The 23,759-nt window shown below is 37.2% G+C and overlaps 2 protein-coding genes and 1 long non-coding RNA gene across 6 annotated transcripts in view; 2 read left to right on the top strand and 1 right to left on the bottom strand.

Moving 5' to 3' along the window:
- The window catches only part of LOC109087519 (long-chain-fatty-acid--CoA ligase 3-like), a 32,812-nt gene extending 18,656 nt beyond the window's left edge, over positions 1 to 14,156 (top strand). For 2 of the 4 annotated variants that reach the window (XM_042740202.1, XM_042740203.1), the window contains 8 exons: positions 958 to 1,097; positions 1,582 to 1,754; positions 2,936 to 3,010; positions 3,099 to 3,176; positions 5,500 to 5,691; positions 5,974 to 6,088; positions 10,217 to 10,374; positions 11,404 to 14,156. In XM_042740202.1, the coding sequence (XP_042596136.1) occupies positions 958 to 1,097; positions 1,582 to 1,754; positions 2,936 to 3,010; positions 3,099 to 3,176; positions 5,500 to 5,691; positions 5,974 to 6,088; positions 10,217 to 10,374; positions 11,404 to 11,561 (1,089 nt within the window). In that variant the 3' untranslated portion in view covers positions 11,562 to 14,156. The remainder of the gene's footprint in view (positions 1 to 957; positions 1,098 to 1,581; positions 1,755 to 2,935; positions 3,011 to 3,098; positions 3,177 to 5,499; positions 5,692 to 5,973; positions 6,089 to 10,216; positions 10,375 to 11,403) is intronic. The other 2 variants (XM_042740204.1, XM_042740205.1) reach the window with 2 other exon arrangements.
- Positions 14,157 to 16,123: 1,967 nt separating this feature from the next.
- LOC109087520 (potassium voltage-gated channel subfamily E member 4-like) lies at positions 16,124 to 18,251 on the top strand. Its single transcript, XM_019101713.2, has 2 exons — positions 16,124 to 16,448; positions 17,055 to 18,251. Exon 2 carries the CDS (start codon positions 17,076 to 17,078, stop codon positions 17,538 to 17,540), a length of 465 nt encoding a protein of 154 aa, XP_018957258.1. The 5' UTR covers positions 16,124 to 16,448; positions 17,055 to 17,075; the 3' UTR covers positions 17,541 to 18,251.
- A 3,433-nt stretch (positions 18,252 to 21,684) lies between these two features.
- On the bottom strand, positions 21,685 to 23,364 carry LOC122139898. The gene is made up of 2 exons (XR_006156633.1): positions 22,709 to 23,364; positions 21,685 to 21,960 (listed from the first exon to the last, which is right to left on the bottom strand). It is a non-coding gene; the product is annotated as an uncharacterized LOC122139898 (long non-coding RNA).
- Between the last annotated feature and the right edge of the window lie 395 nt (positions 23,365 to 23,759).

Here is a 23,759-nt window from a genome sequence, read left to right as displayed (position 1 = left end):
GTCATGGTGTGGTTGCACAAAAGGGTCCCTGTGGAATGACAACGACACAGAACAGCAAACTTCCATAAACACAGCGGCTGAGAGCAGTGGGAGAACATCCGAATCATAAGGGAGTGCTTCTCCACCCTCCCATGTCACATGAGATGTGATGAAATGTGAAGTGGAAAAATGTCAGCAGTAACTCAATTAGAATCAGCGTCCACTTCCCTTGCAAAACAATACTGTGGTGATACCAGATGGTAATGCAGCGGTGCTTTATGTGCCTTTGTGCTGAACGATTACCAAATTCATGGTGCTTTTTTGTGTTTTCTTTTTTCTCTCTCTGGGAGAAGAGGCCATTTCTCTGTGCCCACGTGAAGTCAAGGGGTCGCTTTTGTGATGTCATTTCCTGTTTTATGTTTGCCTCATGCATGTTGATTATATGTCAGTGTCTTTGATTTGGTGGATATATATAAAATAATTCATATAAAAACATTTAGAGATGATTAAAAATGATCTAAAATGTAATTATTATTACAGTTGAATTAAACCATTAAAATGGAATCCAGAAAAACACACAATTTGGTAAAAATAAAACAGAATTTGAGAAAAAAATAAAACACGTCACAGGGCCTTAAAATTGGTTCAGCTTTGAGGGAATTTTAAGAAATAAAATGTTACGCCACACTACATAACACCGTCAGTGTTTCAATGAGACTTGTTACTCCACGATGTCAGGAAGCTAGCCATTTTAATTCAGAAGTTTAAGCTTGGTTGTCAGTCCAGGATAATTCCAGTCATTCTATATATGAAATGCATTTTTAATGTTTTGAAAAGAAATTAATTTATCTCAAAACAAAAGCCATGTCAAAGAGACCAAAAAAAAAAAAAAAAAAATCCTACTCATGCTTCAGTGACGTCATCAGTTATGTCTGGAGCTTTTATATGCACGTAATTTCTCTCTGTCTCTGTTTGTAGGAGATAATGGATCGGATCTACAAGAATTTGATGCTGAAAGTGGAGGAAATGAGTGTTTTTCAGAGGACTCTCTTTCTGTTGGCCTACAACTATAAGATGGAGCAGCTTGCGATGGGATACAGCACACCGCTGTGTGACAAGTGCATCTCACACACACACACACACACACACGCACACACGCACACGTGAATACACACAAACACACTCCATCTCCAGTATTAGAGAAGCTTCTTTTGCCAATTACAAGCTGCTCATAAGTTAAGTACTGTAAAGTTATTGTTTCAAACTTGAACACATGGATTTAGATTTATATAAGCCTAATATAATGAAAAACGTGTTCCCTGTATAATTGAATTAGAGATAATCAGCAGTATGTAGCTAAATATTTATTTTACTATTCTTGGAGTCAAATATTTGAACTGGTACATTGAAATATCCAAAAAAAAAAAAAAAAAAAAACCTGCCAAAATCATTTAGTCTTCTCATTGCTACTCGAAACGAAGACATTCTAGGAACAAGTCATTTGATTATTATTGAATTATCATTGAAAAGCAATGCTAATTTTAGATACTCCTCAAGACTGGTTCTCACAGTCCCAACTCTTCAATCTCTTTCTCTCTCCAGACTGGTCTTCCAGAAGGTTCGAGCGTTGTTAGGAGGCCGTTTGCGGGTGTTATTGTCAGGCGGAGCACCTCTGTCTGCTGTGACCCAGCGGTTCATGAACATCTGCTTCTGCTGTCCTGTAGGTCAAGGCTACGGCCTCACGGAGACCTGCGGTGCTGGGACCATCAGCCAGCGTGAGATTCTATCCCTCATTCGGCATTTCAAACATTGTTATGCACTTTTTCATAATCTAAGCTAGCATCCAAAAGTTTGGGGTCAGTAAGAAGAAATTAATATTTGCATTAAACTGATCAAAAGAGACAGTAAAGACATTTAAAATATTACAAAAGATTTATTTTGAATTTTCTATTCATCAAAGAGTCTTTGAAAATGTATCAAGGTTTCCACAAAAATATGAAGCAGCACAACTTTTTTAACATTGATAATAATCACAGATGTTTCTTGAGCAGCAATTCAGCAAGGCTGGAGTGATGATAAATAAATTACATTTTACAATATATTCTAATGGAAAACAGTAAAATATTATTACAATTTAAAATATTTTTTTTTTTATTAATTTTATTCAAATAAATTCAGCCTTGGTGAGCAGAAGAGGCTTCTTAACAAAACTTTTGAACAGTAAAGGTAATAATTTGATATAGGCATTTATCTTTTTTAAACAATGGAAAAGTAGTTTTTGTTATTTTGTGTTGCTTCATTAAAGTTTGTTGCAAAAAATTGTGTTTTTGGTGCATTTTCACTCTATGAACAGTTTGTAAATAGAACAGGTGTTAAAAGCACACAATCATATTAAAATGCATACACATGAAAAATACACTCTCCTACGCCATTGTTCATATTAAGCTCACGTTTTACAACGCAAGCGAGCAAAACTATATTGTTCTGTTCTAATCAATAAAACTGGGTGGAAAATGATCATGCAAACTAAATTAGGTTTTTGGTGCAAAGAAAAACCTGTGGACCTGATAGTCCAACCAAATCATGATATGACCGTTTTAATATGTAAACTGATTATACATATTTAAAATAACTGTAAATCAGCAAATTATATTAACAAATGTCCAGCCAAATGTAACTAGGTCACTAACTCAATGTCCTGATCCTCAGTAACCACAGAAGAAACATTAGCAAGAACATTTGTGGAGGATAGCTGCCTTGTAAAATGATTGAGGTTTGTGTTCTCAGAGGAATCAGTGAATCAGTCCGAACAGATGGTGACTCCTGAAATATGACTTTTTTTTTTTTTTATATGAAGAAACACATTTTTTTCTGCAATGGAAATAATTATATAACTGTGCCCTTACTGCAAATAGATAGACTTATTGTCTGCGTGTGTGTGTGTGTGTGTGTGTAGTTTGGGATTACAGTACAGGACGAGTTGGCGCTCCACTGGTTTGCTGTGAAATTCAGCTGAAGGACTGGATAGAGGGTGAGTGTGATACACACACACACACACACACACACATATATATCTGCTCTTATAAAAACACTGTCATGGACGTTTACCTATTCATCAGGCGATATGTCTGGAGGTTTGCTACGCAGAGAAAAAGATCAGCAGAACAAAAGAGAAGGAAGTGGAAAAAGCATTAAAGGTAGTTTGCAACCTTGTAAGGAAGACACTTTGAGCGACTATTTCTGGAGAGATCGGCTTTGTTTTGTACATGATACACAGTAACTAAACAGCTATTTGAAAACGCATTAAATTATTGTCCACAGCTCTCATTACAAAGAAAAGACCCAAACATTATATAATGGTATTATTATAAAACCATTAGAATGAGAGACCATGTGTCACGTAATCTCCAAAGCATCAATGTAAGCAAGTGGAGACTTAAGTAGGACTAAAATACATATTCATATGTAATTTCATAATTACATTATTTTTTAAATATATTGTTAAAGTGTATTGCTGGATGCACTGGCAAACGTTTATGGTATACTAAAATATACTAAAATCTAAAATATTATATATTGAATTATATATTGTATGTTATTATCATTTTATATATTGAATTATTATATGTTAACTATTGTATGTTATCAAATATTGAATTATATATTGAAACTTGTATGTCATGTATTTAAATATATTTATAATGAAACATCTGTAATGATTAGGTTGCAATTTACTACATTTAAATATATATATAAATAAACATATATATATATATATATATATATATATATATATATATCAGTTTGTGGCACTGCTGAGGTGGTATGGAAGCCCAGGTTTCTTTGACAGTGGCCTTCAGCTCATCTGCATTGTTTGGTCTCTTGTTTCTCATTTTCCTCTTGACAATACCCCGTAGATTCTCTCAGACGTACATATCTTTATAGATATCTATCCATCCAACCACACAAATAACAGAAAAACATTCAAACAACAATTGATGCTTTTGGCAGTGTGGGCAGGTGCCAAATCCTGCTGGAAAATGAAATCAGCATTTTCAAAAAGCTGGTCAGCAGAAGGAAGCATGAAGTGCTCCAAAATTTCTTGGTTAACGGGTGCAGTGACTTTGGTTTTCAAAAAACACAGTGGACCAACACCAGCAGATGACATTGCACCCCAAATCATCACAGACTGTGGAAACTTAACACTAGACTTCAAGCAATTTGGGCTATGAGCTTCTCCACCCTTCCTCCAGACTCTAGGACCTTGGTTTCCAAATGAAATACAAAGCTTGCTCTCAACTGAAAAGAGGACTTTGGACCACTGGGCAACAGTCCAGTTCTTCTTCTCCTTAGCCCAGATAAGACGTCTCTGATGTTGTCTGTGGTTCAGGAGTGGCTTAACAAGAGGAATTCGACAACTGTAGCCAGATTCCTTGACACGTCTGTGTGTGGTGGCTCTTGATGCCTTGACTCCAGCCTCAGTCCATTCCTTGTGAAGTTCACTCAAATTCCTGAATCAATTTTGCTTGACAATCCTCATAAGGCTGTGGTTCTCTTGGTTGGTTGTGAATCTTTTTCTTCCACACTTTTCCTTCCACTCAACTTTCTGTTAACATGCTTGGATACAGCACTCTGTGAACAGCCGGCTTCTTTGGCAACAAATGTTTGTGGCTTACCCTCCTTGTGAAGTGTGTCAGTGATTGTCTTCTGGACAACTGTCAGATCAGCAGTCTTCTCCATGATTGTGTAGCCTAGTGAACCAAACTGAGAGACCATTTTGAAGGCTCGGGAAACCTTTGCAGGTGTTTTGAGTTGATTAGCTGATTGGCATGTCCCCATATTCTAATTTGTTGAGAAAGTGAATTGGTGGGTTTTTGTTACATGTAAGCCAAAATCATCACAATTAAAAGAACCAAAGACTTAAACTACTTCAGTCTGTGTGCATTGAATTTATTTAATACACAAGTTTCACAATTTGATTTTAAATTACTGAAATAAATGAACTTTTCCACGACATTCTAATTTGAGATGCACCTGTGTGTGTGTGTGTGTGTGTGTGTGCGTGCGTGCGTGTATATATATATATATATATATATATATATATATATATATATATATATATATATATATATATATATACTGTAGACTATATTCTTTTAAGATTTGACGTACACTACAAGTGCACATTCAATACAATTAAGCACATTCCTTTCACAGTAGTATACAAATTTTCTGCTAATTTTAAGTGATTCAACCACAACTGTTCATGGAAACCGCCCTAAAACTGTGATTGGCCCCGTTACATGTCAATCAGATGGTCTCTTTCTGTCTAAATAAGCAGTTCCAGGCCAGAAGCTGCAATGTGGACCAAATGTCAAAGGTTTGACTATACAAGACCAAAATAACACTGACTTGGCTTAATAACCTCTGGGTTTCCGGAACCCTACTGTTGCGCTTTATACAGTTTAAACCATTTCCCGTCTCTCTTTTTGTGTCATAATGAAATCCGTGTGTATCCAGGTGGATATCGCAGCACAGACCGGCCCTGTCCGCGAGGGGAGATTCTGGTCGGAGGGCCCAACGTAACCATGGGTTACTATAAGAACAAACAGAAGAACAGTGAGGACTTCTTCATGGATGAGAAAGGCCAGCGATGGTTCTGCACTGGAGACATCGGCGAGTTTCATGGAGACGGCTGTCTGAAGATTATCGGTGAGAGAGATTAGCCATTGTAAAAACAGCACGTTTTGGCAGGACAAGCGAATGGAAGTCCCCTCTCCTTTGCAATAAAACACGTTAGTCATGTACTTACTGTAAATGAAACATCTCGCTGTCAACTTATTCCCGTAAGGGCAGCGATAAGAACTCAAAGAAAGCAGGATACACTCCAAAAGGGAGAGAAAGAGAAACTTCCTGTAGCACAAACTCACGTACACATCTGATGAAATATGGTTCATATTTACATATGTGTGTGTGTATGTGTTTGCATGTTAGACCGTAAGAAAGACCTGGTGAAGCTTCAAGCGGGAGAATACGTGTCTCTGGGAAAAGTGGAGGCCGTTTTGAAAAACTGCCCACTTGTTGACAACATCTGTGCCTATGCCAACAGGTGCCGACACACAACACAGCCTGTACTGCACTAACAAAAAGACCCTCAACATATGTTACAGTACTAACAAATGGCATAACAGGTTATCAAAGTCCCTTCTATATTTCACACACAACAGCTTTAATATAACCCAAATTCACTCGGTTGATATCTAAAGCTCTTTATTCTATATCCCAGAAAGCATTTTGGTCGGATGTCTACAGCTGCAAATATATACCAGGGTCACCAAATCTGTTGCCCCTCTAACTTCTATACTGCCCTACAAAGGCAAAAGACCTTGTAAAGACCCAGGGGGACGCCGGTACCTGTCAAGGGGGACGCGAACATCAGTTAATTCAGAGACTTTCCCTTGAGAATTTATGAATACGAGTTAGCAAATCTTTAGCCATCCGCTAGGGGGCGATCTGACTCCCACTGCTTGTAGACAGTTAGGGCCGTTACATAGTCAACGCATCGGTACGCATACACGTCCGCAAGGCTGCGCATCGCTACGCTTTGGCCGCCATTATGCGTTGGTGCGTAGCACCTAGTTTTTGATACGCGTCGCGCCGATGCATGCAATACTATGCGTTGTCGGTGGGGGCGACATTAGAAGTATTGTACATTAATTCAAGTATATTATGTTTACAGAAGTATATTATGTTTATTGTACATTAATTCAAGTATATTATGTTTACAGAAGTATATTATGTTTATTGTACATTAATTCAAGTATATTATGTTTACAGAAGAAGAAGGTTTAAATACAATGGCGGGTGAAGAGGAAAAATTATGCAAACTTATACATCCATTATGCATACGTATACATCCACATTTATATGATAGTTCATCGCAATTACACTCCAATAAAATAGTGTTGGAAAATGCCTGGAGAGAGTTTGCAACCGCGATGGGAAAACCCTTAGATAAGGTGAAAACGGACTGGAAAAGTGCCCGTGACAAATTCACTAGGGCGCACAAAAAGTGGAAGGTGGCGTGCAGAAGTGGTGCGGGGCAGCTAAATCAGCAATAGAATGCACTCCTCTTCACTTGCCATTTTGATCTGAATATCACCTGACTCTACTACCCCCTGTTGCGTGAGCGGTGTATTGCATACACGCATCACCAGGGACGCTTGCGTCCACTGTCTAGATTATGAAAGGGAGCACGTCGCTCACGTTGCTTGTTCGCGTTGCTCGCATTGACTATGTAACGGCCCTTAGAGCAGATTCAGCTGAAGTATCAGTCACGCTTATTGACAGTGTAAAATGATTTATGGTTAGCCGTGTTGGCATGTTGTTATCTCAGAAACACGCTCAGCCATAACATTGAATCAGGTTACTGAAACTGGTTATATATTTATGTTTCAGTATAATTACGGACGCTATACCAGGGGTGGTTCTAAACCCTTTTTAGGTGGGTTTCAGCCCTGCTATCTGTCACCTTAGCCCCCAAAAACTTAACAAAATCTTAACAATCAGGCCAGTGCTGCTTCCTCAAGAAAGTTTTTCATTCTCACGTGTTTTAAGTCTTGTCAGTTTAAACACTAAAGTAATTTTAAGCCATTTAAGCTCAAGACATCTCAATGCGGTACTCACGCACTGGAATAAAGCATTTCTATGCGCACTGCGCGCGCAAATATGTGACGTGCACAAACAAATAGCCGTAGCTTTCTCAGACAGCAGGTGAATACCAATGGTTGTCTTGACAAGTATCCTTGTAAGCACGCTCGGTTGTTTTAAGTGAACGTAAACAGTAAAGAAAATATCAAATTTACATCAGTATAATGGATCCGTGCATTTCTTATGTAAATAATGTTAATCAAAAAGAGCAAAAGAATAATTGTTCGGTGTTCGGCGGGAGTGAAATTAGACAAACTTGGGGGGGCGCATGTCCTAAAAGGTTGAAAACCCCTGCGCTAGAGTGTGAAACTGAGAAAAATGACTTTAAAGTTTTTTACTTCTCCAGCCAAATTAATTTTAGGTACAGTAGGACACTGGAAATTTAACACTTAGATGTTTAGTAATAAAGATGATCTACATTAAAAAATAGTGAGCTCAAACTTGATTTTTACCCCTATTTTGAAGTTAATGTACTCTGCCTTTGGATTGTCTGCAAAACGTGAGAAGTCACACCAAGGCAAAAGGAAGTAACTTCCACATTATCAATAGGCCTATTTGGTTGCTGATCACAATTTACAAAAATCGTTATAGTAACACCTGTATAAATTCTAGTGATCAAGGGCTGTCTCATATAGGCTATTGCATATAGTAATGTGACTGTATTAAGTTTTTTTTATTATTATTTATTTTTTTGACAGTAACAAGCAGACTAAAAGTTAAACATGAGTGGATACCATGCATACAAATTAATTTGCTATGCTCAGTAACGTAAAAGAATGCTAGACATAGCATAATTGCTTTTATATTGATTCGTATGAAACAGCATAACCTAAAAGAACGACTTGTGGATTGATGTGAACACCAGCAAGCAGGAATAATGCTCAGAATGCTTGTTGATTAAACATCTCCGATGACGTTCATCGTCATGGATTGATTTTATTGGGTTACAAGAAAAGGTAGGATATGGATTTAATTGCAAACCGTTAGCAGTGTTGGGGGTAACGCATTACAAGTAACTTGAGTTACGTAATCAGATTACTTTTTTCAAGTAACTAGTAAAGTAACGCATTACTTTTTAATTTACAAGGAAATATCTGAGTTACTTTTTCAAAAAAGTAACGCCAGTTACTTTGTATTCCCATTTATTGACTGACAAGTCTCCTGTCCCCATACTGAGAGAAATCAGAGTACAGAGGCGTTGTGTGCGCTGTGTGAACATGATGTTACTGTAGTTCTAGACTAAATGTGAATGTGCATTAATTCATCCTACTCACAAAAAAATTTAGAGTTAGTATTCATCAAAATGAATTAAAACAGTGAAATGCAAACTCAGAATATGACACAAACCTGCAAATAATTAAATGTTAAATAACACAAATGTATCTAATCCCATTTTATTAACTAGTGTCTTTGATGATCCAGTTCAACCATACTAATGAGCAAAAATGACTTTAGATAAACTAACAATTGTGCTTCATTGTTTTTTTTTTATTGCTGAAGAGTGTTGAACCTTCTTCTCCTGTGTTCTACTGTACAGACGTGAATTTACTTCTCCTTCAGCCTGAGGTTTATTCATCACACTTCTTGGTGTGAAAGGGCTTTTACATTTGCTATAAATAGAACTTCTTATATTAAAAACAATCAAGCCCTGCTCATATTTAAAAAGTAACGCAAGAGTAACGTAATGCATTACTTTCCATAAAAAGTAACTAAGTAACGTAATTAGTTACTTTTTTGGGGAGTAACGCAATATTGTAATGCATTACTTTTAAAAGTAACTTTCCCCAACACTGACCGTTAGTAGGCTACTGATTTTATGATTGATCATGCTAGCTACGGCATTTGAGTTCACATGCTTCCAACTAAGTCTGGTGAATAATCTGCATTACAAAAAGAAAAAAAAAAAACATCTTTAAAGGTTATTCAGGATTACGTATTGCTGCCAATGTATCTAGTCTTTACAGTGCTTTGTTATATGGAGCTGTTTGTTAGATCATGATCTATCTAATTCATTTGTCTACACTGTAATTAAAATGCTGCAGACTTTAATGGACAGTAAAACAAAGGCAGAACACCATATAACTCCAAACCAGCACCTTAACTTCATATTGACACGTGGCTAAACAAAGTCAGAACGCCGTAACTCAATTTGAGCGTTCCAAACAAAGTGAAAGAGCGGTAACTGGTGTTATACGGTGTTCTGCCTTGGTTTCTCCGGGGCTTTTCGAAGTTACGGTTGAGACAACCCATTATTTTCTTGGAAAACCAATGAAATTGTCTCAGGATACTTATACACATGATAAAGGATGTCTTGAATGTCCCAAAAATATCAATAACTAATTTTCGACAAAAATTTAAGATACGGTCTTTTGCCTTTGCACGGCAGTATACATCATAACTGTGAAGTACTTTAATTAGGGTGGAAAACTGTAAACAAATTTCTGCTATGATCTAGTGAACTATGATTACAACTCTGCTGAATACACCCACAATAATAATTTTAGTTCCACCTCTTCCTGTTTTCCAGTGATGAGTCTTATGTGATTGGCTTTGTGGTGCCCAATCAGAAGCAGCTCCTGGCGCTGGCTGAGAGGAAGCGTGTCAGAGGTTTGTGGGAGGAGCTCTGTAACAACCCCGTCATCGAGGAGGAGGTGCTTAGAGTCATCACAGAAACGGCACTGACAGGTGAAACAGTTTGGATCATACTACTCTGACTATTTCTGCTGTATCTACAGGGTTCTTACAGGCCCTAACACATATGAGTTCATAAAGTCATAGCATTAAATCTTGTATGTATGGCAGAAAATGAATATCTTCCTCAGAATCTTTGTTTTGTTTTCAATGTCTAAACACTTTTAATTCGAGATACATTCACGTGTGATGCAAAATGAAGATATGAGGTATTTATTTTGCAGCTCAAGAAATTGAACAAAATTAAGTGAATTTATGCTTTAATAACAACAAATAGAAAACTCATTTTCCTTTTGAATCAAGTTGATATCTCTGAGCCCATTGGCATGAATATTTTCTTTCTAATCATAAACTCACTTCATTTTGATCAGTTTCTGAGAAAACAAGATTTCTTGTTGATAGCCTGAATGCACTGTAAGTCGTTTTGGATAAAAGCGTCTGCTAAATGCATAAATTTAATTTAAATTTAATTTAAGAAACTTTAGACATTTACACAGGAAAACAAGCACTTTTTGCAGTTTAATCAGAAGTACAGTAAAAGTTATATCCATAACTTAGTGTTTGGGAGCAGAGCTATTCAAGCCTTAAGATAATCATTTATCTACTGTACTTATTTTTAAGTAAAAAGTAGCAAAGATTTGTTAGAAGTTGTATTTTTTAACTTTGAAGTTTTGCTAATACAACTCATTTTCTGCTCCCTAGACATTTACATTTAGATAACATATTGACATACTGTTTGCCTTTTGGTTTATTTTTCTTTACTTGGTCTTAGAAAAGTTTTAAAATAAGTCTTAAATTTACATTCATAAAACCTGCAGAAACTATGTATTCTGCGCACCACATAAAAGTTTCTCTATTAATGTACCAATAATATCATATTGGCCATGATATTAGCAATCATTTAAGCTTGAAATGTTACTTGTGTTCCTATGGAAGAAAGTTTATATCATGCACATTTGTTGTGCTTCCTGTTTTATCACTCTTGAGTTTAGTTGATTCATTTCCTGCTTCTGTGTTTAACAGCCCAGTTGGAAAGATTCGAGATCCCATGGAAGATCCGCCTGAGCGTTGAGCCCTGGACCCCAGAGAACGGCCTGGTTACAGATGCTTTTAAACTCAAACGAAAGGAGCTAAAATCTCACTACCAGAATGACATTGAGAGGATGTATGGTGCCAAATAGAGTCAAACCACTGCTGATTCCAGACAAAACCACTGGACAGACAAGAAAAAGTTACTTATCTCACTATAGCAACCTCCAATCAGGATGGAGATTTCCAATGGATGTTACAGACGTGAACATAATCGTTTGGAAATGTTTTCATACATGATGACCAACACTCACAACAGCAGTACTTAAAGGTGCCAAAAGTGATGTTAGCCTTGCTAACTTCTACCAGACTTAGCTAAATTGAAGCTGTTAAATCCCTTCCAAATACACACATGCTCTCCAAAACACTGCAATGTCAACAAATCAGAAAAGCAAAAAGTTTCAGTGCTGTTACATGCATTCAAATAATCCAATAATAATGGCTCAATCGGACTGAAAACCTTCTTGTAAACACCTCGATTGAGCTGACTGAGCTTGATCCAAATGACATTTCGATGAGATTGAAAAAAAAAATCTGTTCAGTCGGAAAAAATTCAGATTATCATATTCAAAAATAGCTTGCACATTTGTGCAATGCAGATAAGTGTTTTACATCATTCAAAGTATGTTTATACACATGTCACATTTAATTAACTGGTCAATAGAGGAGACAGAATATGTACTAAATTCAGTATTGGCTAAAAAAAAAAAAAAAAAAAAAAAAACAATCAGTTCTTACATATCTGTCAGTTTTCGTTTTAGAAATCGAGGCAAAAACTGCAATTATGCTTGCAGCAGCTCAGGTGAAAGTGCTGGATTGGATTCAAACCAATTGACAAAACATTTGTGCATGTAAACATACTTAATGTGATTTCTCAGGACATTTTATGCATGTTATTCCCCAAAAAAGCTTTATCATGGCTTTAAATATTTCCCATGATGCTTTGGATCTCCAAAATGTTGCTCAGATTCCAAAAGTCAGTTTCACAGCAGGTCAGTCTCTCTTTGTCGCACTAGACTGTCCCAGTTCTTGTTCTTCCCCATACACATTGCATTATGGGATGTTTTTCTAAGCTCACGTTCTCATTGAAACCTTTAATATTCATTAATATCTTAATGAAACTCAGTTTACATCAGCAATTTTCTCTCCAAACACATCTGGAATACTAAAGCCATTATTTGCTTTTTTCAATCTTTCCGTAACCTTCATTAAATACTGTCAGAAGGAGACCAATGATCTAGAAAAATATTTTATATTTTAGCTTAATTTATTGTGACAATAATTAGATTTATTTAAATATGATAACTTGCTTATTGGAGAGTATGAAATCCCTAAAGCGTTTCTGCTCATTGGATGATTCTGATTGATGTTTTAAGACTGGAATGTTCCTGTTGGGTGACTGTATATACTGCTGGACAGGATAATAGATCTAGTATAATTATACTAATATAACCATTCAGACAGTTCCATTTAACTTTTTGACATGATTTTGCTCATTTCAGGGAGGTTTTCCACTCTTTGTCTATAGACAAATTGACATGTGCTTAAATTGTTTCAGAGCAAGTTGAACTGTTTTATTTAGAAATAAAGAAGAGACCAGATAAGACTTGATGCAAATTGAGTTGTAAATTCTTAAGATTTTGCTGGTTTGCCCAAGGTTTGGCTGGTTACCTTAACTAACTAGTCTGTGTTTTTGGTCAAATGGGCAAAAAAAAAATTCTCAATTGAAGGCTATTCCAAATCTATGGAAGCCGTTTCCGCCACTGAATAAAAAAATTAATAAAGCAAGGTAATTGCAACTTTTTTTCTCACAATTCTGTTCACAATTACAGAATTGTGTGATACAAACTCGCAATTCTGACTTTTCTCAGATTTGTGAGACTTAACAAGTTATAAAGTCAGAATTGTAAGATATACAGTTCAATTCTGAGGAGGAAAAAAAAGACCATTTTCCTACAACTGATCCAATTCTCATAAGTTTATATCTTGCAATTCTGACTTTATTTCTCAGAATTGCAAGTTTATATCACACAATTGTGAGATAAAAAGTCATAATTACCTTCTTGATTTTTATTCAGTGGATGAAACAGGCTTCCATAAAAAACAGCCATGTATTCTGAAATAAACTGAATATAAACTGACAAGAAAAAATTCTGTGTATTGTATTAGATGTTGTATCTTTTTGGCAGGTTTTTAACAATGGGGGAAAAATATATTCTCTCTCCCTGCTGCAGAGAGCACTAATATAGTGATCAGTCAGGTGACATTTATGGCTCAAAAATACTGCTTCAGAATAAAGTGTGCATGAAGTAAAAATAGAGCTGAATATAGATGTATGATGTTTTTTTATTCATAGCTGATCTCTGATCAATAAAAGCGCTCCCTGCCCTTCTCTTTTTCTTTCCTCTGTTTGTTAAATGAACTTACTGCGATCCCTGTGGAAGCGGCAATCGTAAACTCTCTGTTCTCGTTGTTTATTTCTCTCACGCTCTCTCTCCTCTCAACATTATTACTTTGTCCTTTTGGTCCTACACTGTTTGGTGCCCCTGATAATAGTCTGTTTTGAACTAAAATTAAATCAGACATTGCTATATTAGGCCATAAGTTATTCATTTTGTCATTTGCCTTAAAATTGATCCTGTGAAGTTGAGATAATGGAATAAAGGGCTACCCTGTGCAAAACTCAACTTTGTGGGTTATTCCTATGAAGCACATGTCCCAAACCCTAACTATGTCTTATGAATAAACTCCATTTTTAAAGATCACTATTAAGTAAACAGAGTAATTGATTCATTATTTTAGTTTAAATGCATGTTGCCATTTTTTGTGTTTATTTTTTTTTCTTTTAAAAATCAAATTGCATATTCACTTGTGCATATTTTAACTGGTAATCAATTTTATTTTCGCTTTCCATTTTATTGGTCTTGTATGAAATGCCTTTAACAAAGAAAAGCCAGTTTCCCTAAGGATATCATTTTGTTTGGCAAACAGCAGCACAAACGTCAGTAAGTATTAGCTATGGATTTGAAGAATTATGTGTCACTCGTGTGCATTGCGTCAGTTCTCTGTTACTCGATCCTAATTGACAGGCGTTGTCCGGCATTGGTTTGCACATTTTGGCTCCAGTTTTCCACAGTCATGCCATACCTACCCATCATGCATCACTGCCAGACAGATGAGGTTGGCATAGATTCTAACATGCATTCACTGCTGACATAAATCAGAACAGGAGACCCTTGAAAACTATGTCAGTGGGGTTGTAAGGTACAGCTTAACTTTGCTTATTCAAACACATGGCATGGCATTAATCTGACTGTACATTTGATTAATAATGTTAGCTTTAATTTTAAATGTTTCCAGTTTATATTTTTTAAAATGCTTACCTCATGATGTTTCATTGTTGTTGTTGCAATTTGATTTGCTACTCACATAAAGCTATCACCTTTATTTGTAATGCTGAAGTAAGTTATTTCTTTGTGTGAGACTTTCGATTGAATAGCTGCTATATGAATTACTAGAAGAAAGAATAAAGTGCAGTAAACTGTAAACTAGTTGCGCTATAAACCAGTGTACAATATAGCAACAAATACCAAGATCAAACAGCATAATGGTCTGTTATTGTACAGGTAAAATAACTGGACGCAAATGAGACCAGAAGTCTCACACATTAAATTTCAACCTGTCCTCCAACTAATACGCTCGTATAGGTCGTTTGTCCAAATCCCTGAAATACGACCCATCAGAGCGTATACTACAATTGCGCCCCTATCGGCAAAAGGTCGTGTTCATATTAATGTTTTGTACTCTTTTATTTGCACCGTGATTTGCGTTTCGTGTAGCTCAGTTGGTAGATTATTGCGTTATACCTTGATATGCAATCATGCTATCATGGATTCGATCCCCGAGAATGGACGTGCACGTAAAATGTATATGCTCAAAAAATCATAATTTAGCATGATTTCTGTGAGGGTTGGGTTTAGGGGGTGGGGTTAGGTGTGGTCATTCGAACGAATAAGCCTCCTAGTAAAATATGTACGAATTACTGTGAGATCGGTGTAAAAAGTCCACACATTGCATTTAAATAAACGTGCGTTTTGATTGGTAATGACGTTATACATCATTTCATGACGACAGACGCAACGCGATACTGTCATTATTTTTACGCCCGCTAGAGGCCGCTTAACGTTAAAACGTAAAAATAGGTCGTAATAAGGTGTTTGCACAAACGACCTATATGGTCGTTTTTTGTTGGAGGACAGGCCTGGTTGTGGCTAAAAGGGATACAGCAAAACGATTCAATTATATACTATTAGATTGTGTTTTATTAACATTTCCACCTACCCCAACCCTAAACCTACCCCTTAAAATAGTGCAAAAACAGTAATTATTGTTGTACAGTGTGACCAAAATTACGCTATATTGATGTGCGCATGCCCAGTAGACAAATCTGTATACCATCTAGCCTGAACCTATTAGCCTATGTTAAAAATAAAGTGGATAGCATCATATGGACTACTTTAAATATACTTTTTGTAAGCTTTTTGTCTTTTTTAACTAGACAGCTTTAGGATAAATTCAAGGTCAGGTTTTGAAGCAACATGAGGTGAGACAATTCAAGATTTTCGTTCTCGGGTAAGCAATTCTTTTAAGACGCAATGATGTATTTCTGCTTAATAAGAGGCTTTCCTGAAGCAAGCCTGTCAGGTTATGTTATGATGGATGAGCACGTTTGGCAGCACTGCGCACTTGGACTCCATTAAACGTCAAAAGAATGTGGCTCTGAACTCAAGCGTCTCTGGCCGGGACTCAAATCCTGTGAGGATCTCGACTCGCTCAACCTCTGTCTCAGATCCTGCTGGCGCGTGGCCACGCATGGGATCCGCTATTTAAACCGGACTCAGCTGACAACCCCGTTACAAGCCAGAGAGACTCGAATAAAGGCGAGGAACGGGCGACGCGCTCCAGGGTGAAACATCCCGGTGAGTAACTAACTTTAACCTAAACTCTTATAAAGTCATGAAAAGACATAAAAACAATATTGCAAACACATTTAGTACTTAAAATGTGCACTTTCAAACATAAACAGGCCCACGTCTTTATAAATCCTATTTAAATATTGGAGCGATCTATTTATGTTAATAAAGTTATTATAAAGCGATTATTTTTTTTTTTACTTTGTTAGTTTAGTCCCTCTGTTTATTTCCAAGATGTTAAACCCGGTTGTGATGCATTCTCCAAAACTAATGTTTGTCAAAGTGTTTTTCTTTTTTTTTTCTTTTTTTTTTTTTTAATTCGCCATTTAGGTTGTTTCTGATCCAGTTTTAGTCTTTTCAACAGTTTTTTATTTTATTTTATTTTTTAATTTTTTTAACAGATGTTTGTTTTTATTTTTTCGTTATTATATTTTTATATTAGACCTGTTTTTTATTCTTGAATCACCTCATTATTGTTATTATGGTTATTTATTTATTATTATTATTATTATTAGCCTATTGACATTACTACTACTACTACGACTACTTGCAGCCTACATCACTGAAAGGACTACGTTTTAACTTTCTCGCTCTCTATGTGTAATTTTACAGAAAACCGTTTCGTTCGTTGTAATGGAGCTGGCGCGCAACGCCTCCGCGCTTTCGCCGCAGCAGACCAACCGAATCACCCTTCCCGGTGGAAGCGACAGTAACGCGTATTTGTACATCGTCATCGTGGTGTCTTTCTACGGAGTCTTCCTCACTGGGATCATTCTCGGTTACCTGCGCACCAAACGGCGCGAGAAGAGGCGCACGAACGCCTTCACGCGGCTTCTGCACGAGGAGGAGCAGCGCGAGTGGGGCGCGAGCCAGAAGAAGCACAGCTTCAGCATCCCCGCGTTTCCCGCCCTGCACTCCACGCCGGTGCCGTTCATGCTGACCACGGGCCGCGCGCTGGACGGCGGCAGGGTTCTCGCGCCTCTGGCGTGCGCGCTGTGCTCGGTGGAGCAGAGCAGCGTGAGCTCCCTCTCCTCCGTCGCCGATGTGCGCTTCACCATTGAAGAGGAGTCGGACAGCGGCGGACACGAGGATCCGTAGAAAACCGCCTCAGAGCACAACAGTGAGCTCACAGCCCGGGAAAACCTCAAAGAAGCGCTCTGAGGTTCCCGCTGCAAACCGTCACTATGCCGTTTACTATGGCAACCATAGTTCCCGCCGAAAAGCAGTGATTAGCCTACCACAGTTAAAGTAACTACAAATAAAACTGTTTTAAGTTGGTACTAGCCACCGTTGCAATAAAAAAAGAAAGTTTCTAAACGCTTCTTGTACTGTTTTAAGAAAATCCTGTTAATTTATTCAGGTTTTACTGTTGTAAATAACTGTAGTAACTTGGCGGGAACTGCGGTTCACGTGATGGAAGTTCTGCCATGATGGAAAGTATGAACTCAGAAACAGATTTTTACGCAAGCACGTATCTTGTGATATAAATTGGATTGGACATGTCTTGGAACAGGCTACAATGACGCAATACATTCAAATTGTGTTACTAGAGGTGTATTTCCTCGCGTACTTGTGTGGAGTATGTTTCAGGCCTTAAACGCGATGTAAACATTGCGATAAACCTGGAAGTCACTTGAAAAATAACTTTTAAAATTCCATGTACTTTAAAGGCCTATATCGTCATTCACACAGATGTGTAAATAATTTGAAAAAAATGTGTATATATTGTTCTACATGCATGGATATGTCTATTTAAATATTACCTTATTTTATGTGTAAACTAAATAAAATGTTCCTTCAGAATGTGAAGGTTTTGTGGCTGTCATTTTTGCACTTACCGATTATGGCCACTTGGGGGAGTCAAAGACCACCGGGGCTCATCCGGGGAATTTCTCTCACAAATTAGGGTTTTTGAAGCTTTATACACCTAGAAAGTAAGTAAAACTGATTTAACATTTTAAGACATAAGCATTCTGAAATGCAATTCAATGTTTAAAAGAAAATTATTTTAGATATTTTCCACTGGCGCTGAAGGACTGAAGCAGATGCAATTAGACATCCGGAACCCCTTTGCAGATTATGAGAGGCTCTTGGCGTCATTGTAGGGATAAAGATCTTTCAAGCATCTACTCCTCAAACATGTTTCATTCTATTATTCTCCTTGAGAATAGGCTAGATATTCATTCATGGACAAAGGGGGTTTTCTATATTTCAAGATTTTTTGCTTCTATGCCGATCTGCATGATTATAACCAGAATCCTTCATAATCATCCTCCTCACAGTCTTTGTTGTCCTAATGAAATGACTTGACATGCACAAGTGTCAGTGACCCGTCTTCCGCCCCAGGGAGTGCAGTGGAAAGTTCTGGCATGTTCCGTCTGAGTGGCTCTTTTCCAATAAAAATGTCCTCAGTTCATCTGATGTGAGTTGGACGCAGTATCAGGAAAGTTTTTGAAGTAAAAATATTCAACTTTTGACACCGATGTCACCTCAAAAGAGAGATGACCTGTTGGTCTTCCTGCTTTTTAAAACGATGAGTAAAAAGTGAAACCCAACTGTAGCTGTGGTGAACTTGAAAAACATTTCATTTTGTTTTTGTTTTTTTTGAGTTACATAAAACACAATGATACATAATGAATAAAACTTCCGAACAAAACACTGCATGTGAATAATTTACTGAATCATTTTTGCCTTATCAAAGATCATGAATAATAAACCATGTCATGAAAATCAGGTTTTATCTAAAGACAAAATACAAACAGCAGGCTTGCACGCGCGGTCACTTCCAGCTGTCTCTGTTTATGGCCCAACCTTATGCTCCCAGATAGATTCATTTTGATTAAATGATTGCGACTGCGTGAAAGACAGAACGAGGGAGTCAGAAGAGAAAACTCCCAACAGAGGAAATGAAAGGCACATCCTCCCTCTTTGTGCTTCTCTTCTGTGGCTCTGTAACATCTATGGTATGAATGGAGTGTTCAGAATCAGTTTATTGTTAACAGGACAGCGGTAACTGACCCGGGAACAGCTCTTTTATGATGCATTTGACTTTTATCATCCAGCGTTTTTTCTGACAGTATGTTCTGGCTCTGCATACAGTGAAGTAGCTAAAAGGAAGCTGTCAATCACAGCAAAGGGCATAAGTGGTTAATTAGCACTGTATTCCAATTTCCACGTCTTCTGAATTCATGAAAGCTTTGTGAAACAAACTGAAAAATTATTTAGCCTACTGAAAATTCACATTCAAGCAGCTTTTAAAAGTTCTCGATCACTCAGCTATGCAAATGCAAATTAATTAGACGGGAGGATTAATCTATGAAAACCAAAGTATCATAAGTGTTCCTAGAACAGGGCTGACAAAACTCCATCCCCAATTAGACACACCTGAACCAGCCAATCAAGCTCTTTCTAGGCATACTAGAAACCTCCAGGCAGGTGTGTTGAGGTGGGTTGGAGCTAAACTCTGCAGGACATTGGCCCTCCAGGACTGAGTTTGGGCACAAAGCTATCGTTTGATTTCAGAGCACTTGAAAGTGTGCAAATCCCATCATGCATGTCAGGGCTAGTCATCTCCAGTCCTGGAGGGCCAGTGATCTGCATAGTTTACTTCCGACCCTTATCCAGCACACCTGTTCAGCATTTTTAAATAGTCCTGAATACTTTGATTATAGCCAGGTGTGTTTAATTAGGGTTGGAACTAAACTCTGCAGGCCGAGTTGAATAGCCCTGATGTATGTTACTGTGGTTCGTTTGAGGGACTTTAACATGAATGTTTAGCCCACATGTTAACAGTACAATTCTACAAAGGATCTCAGATCCCTTCAAAGCAAACCATGACCATCTTCGGAGGTGGTCTGATGGTTTCTAAAACATGCTTTGCGAACACGAGCATTAATTTTTCCTTTCATGATAACTGTAAGGGAGGTGATTTTTATAACTCATCCGTTTAAATTATATTAAGCCTTAAAGTTCTGCATAATTAAAGGCATGGCCACTTGAGTGACAGGTGGATTTACACTGCTGAGACTGCCGTCGCGCGACTGTAGGTGGACGTGGCTTCAGCATTTTTAATTATCCAGGAGTGACGCTGGCGACGGCCTGCTCTGCCCACTTTGAGCTTCAAAAACACTCTTCAGAAAACTACGGGTGACGTCATGGACACTACGTCCATGTTTTCATACAGTCTATGCTCTGGTCCCAACTGTAACTGTGCTATAAACGAAACGCTATTAGCTATTTTAAAAAAGCGGCGGGATTGCTTGTTCAACGGTTTTTAGTAAATCAATTGTACGGCCAAACTCGAGAACTTTCGATCTCAAAAACAAATGGGTGCAGCCTTTCTTTTGAGGACAACTCAAAAGAAAGACGTTTCTTGTCATTATTTCTTGGTAAATTGTTTGTAATTTAAACATTTTGTCCAATATCTTTTTTTGTGGTCCATGAAAAGGCACAAAGAAATAATTTTAATTTGGGGTTTAATTGCTGGATTAGTTCACATACTGCCATAGATATGTTTTGGCAGTGCACTTGTGCTCAAAATAAATGGTAAAATAAGTAATATCTCTCTTTCTCTGTTCACTGATTTAGGCTGACATTTGTGACTAACATTTACCATGTAAATCCCTAACACAGAAAAACAAATAAAATCCATTCTCTTTACCCCTCTTTTAATTTCTCTCTTTCTCATCTGACCTTTATGACTTTCCATTTAATAGAACATGTATGAGGCTTGCCATGTCTTAAATGGCAACCCAACTTGACTGATTCATATTTAAATATTGGGTACCAATCTGAATAGTCAGATGTAATTAGGAAGATCAAGAGTACCAATAATATTGAACATATTGATAAGATACACACACTGACCCAAACCATCCTCAGAGGAGTCTGAATACATGCAAATGTTTCATGTCTCTTGGCTCTTAATGAGAGTTTCTATGGCAACAGGTTCCAAAGGGAGCGCTTAATTTACATGTGGCAGTCAGATATCCGGATGGCGGAAGGACATCCATGTGAGGGGCGTGTTGATGTGCGAGTGGGTGGATGGGTGCTCCTGTAAAAAACAGCCAAGTCCAAGCAAGCACATAAAGTTAAATGTTTATGCAGTTTTGCATGAAATGGTTCAATGGCGAAGATCAAACTGGCCCAGAATATTTAAAGAATTTGAAGAACAGACTCAAGCCTTCTGCTGTAAAAGATTACTGCTCAAGTTCCAATTAAAACTACAAAGGGATGTATACTATTGAAGTTCCATAAAGTATTTTTATTATAATTCTTCAGAAAACCATCTGTGCCCTGTTGCTTAAAAACCAAGAAAAACAATATGAAGAACTTCTAAAATGCAAAAAGCAACTCAAGAAACCTAAACAGCCAAAAACGGTTGTTGATAAGAAGTTTCTTTGAACCTATACCCAGAGGAAAACATGCTAAGTGGCTCTTTAATGGATGTTTCATAGTTGTGAGACTTAATGGAGTTCATCATTATGCTTCAGTAGAGGATCAACTTCAGATGTTCCTCCTAAAATGCCCAAGGACAGATAAAATAGACACAGATGAGTCAATGTTTAGTCTATATTTGTCTAATCTCGATATAGTAGTTAATATGATCATTAGGTCTAGGTATTCAATGAGAAATGTTTTCATTTGAGATGTACAACCTTTGATAGCATTCTTGAGATCTCGTCTAAAACTAGACATGAGATTACTAGGGTCATTTTCTTTGGAAAAACATATGAAACCTATTGAAAAGCCTCCAGTTCCTTTCCAGATTATATCGCTGTGTAGCAGATATAACTGATACATTAAAAGTGAAGTGTGTAACGTCTGCACCACTAACAACATCAAATTGGTTGGACAAATAGATTGTCTCATACCAAATTCACAGTCAATGTTGGCTTGTTGGGCTGGTCAAGAGGTCAACCTATGAAAGGCTTACGTGTAATTGTCTCTCCATCTCTAATTACAGGATCTCTAACAGGAATCTTCCTCAAACTTACGTCATTGGTTGACTCAGTTGTTGTCATATTGGCTTGTTCAAATAAACAGTTCAGTGCTTTGAATGCCTCAGAGTTTTTCACTCTTCAGTACATCAGACTAACAATGGCTGGCTTATAGGTAGTCAGAACACAAAATTGAGATGTGAGAGAGTAATTACACAGCTATGGGCAAGAAACCATGAAGAACCTTCATTTTGATCTGAGTTTGCTATCAGTCTCAGTTTTAGTGTTTCATTCTGGTGGTCTGAGCGGACGCTGGTTTGAACTCACCGATTAGCTGAACTTGACATCATAAAACAAAACAAGATAAGCTTCATGATTTCGGGAGGCTAGTAAGAGACCCCCAGCTGATTTTCCCAAAGCTCTTCATTTCCTGGAGCATGAATACGTGCAGAAAGACGACTGCTGGAAAACATTATGCATGAGAGTAAACCAGCAAAACATAAAAGATGATGATATTATGGTCAAATTAAACAAGAGACTCTTTGAAAATCTGAAAACTTGACTCTGTGTGTATATGTACTGTAAATCCCAATATAATAAGCAACATTTTCACTCTGCAACTAAATCTAATGAACATGAAAATAGATGCTTGTTAGAGCTGCTGTCTCTGTGTATTTTGTGAATGCATGTGTGCTGGAGAATCTTTGATCCTACTTTCAACTTTGCGTTGACCTGGTGCCATAAAAAAACAGAACTAGCTTTAAAATCTTGCATGTTGCAAAGCAGATGATTAGATGCTGTCTGCTTTAATCCCAGCGGGGAATCTCTGCTAACGATCAGATTTTACCACCCCATGTTAGATCTGAAAGAAAAAGAAATGTAATCAAACAAATTATGGGGTTAGTTGGTTGGCACTTTGCTAAAAACATGTTTGAGAGCTTCAACAAATGGACTTTTTCATTTTCTACAAATAGATCCACTTAAGCACAAATACGTTTATTTATGGGTTTGCAAAACAAAATGCATAGAATAAGCTTAAATTTTTAGTGAAAAATGAAAATTCTGTCATCATTTACTTACCCTCATGCAATTTCAAAATTATTTTCTTTCTTCTATTGAACACAAAAGAATATATTTAGAAAATCATCTAAGGGTTTTCTTTTCTATGTTCTCTTTCCACCGGAGAGGAGCAGAGAGAGTGAAGGTTTTGGAAATCAATGGGGTCCAATGTTTTTTGGATCCAAACATTCTTCAAAACATTTTACAGTATCTTGTGTTCAGCAGAAAAAAAAGATTTGAAATGACACGATGGAGAGTAAATGATAAAAGAACGTTCATTTTTGGGTGAACTATTGCTTTAATCACTGTACGTGTGGAT

This window comes from Cyprinus carpio, chromosome B15 (genome assembly GCF_018340385.1).
Source record: "Cyprinus carpio isolate SPL01 chromosome B15, ASM1834038v1, whole genome shotgun sequence".
NCBI lineage: Eukaryota > Metazoa > Chordata > Actinopteri > Cypriniformes > Cyprinidae > Cyprinus > Cyprinus carpio.
Note: the sequence above shows the minus strand (reverse complement) of the source record. Positions and strands in the feature narration are given on the sequence as shown.

Excerpts from the sequence above, each read along its gene's own strand:
- LOC109087520 (XM_019101713.2), top strand. The coding sequence starts at position 17,076 with ATGGAGCTGGCGCGCAACGCCTCCGCGCTTTCGCCGCAGCAGACCAAC.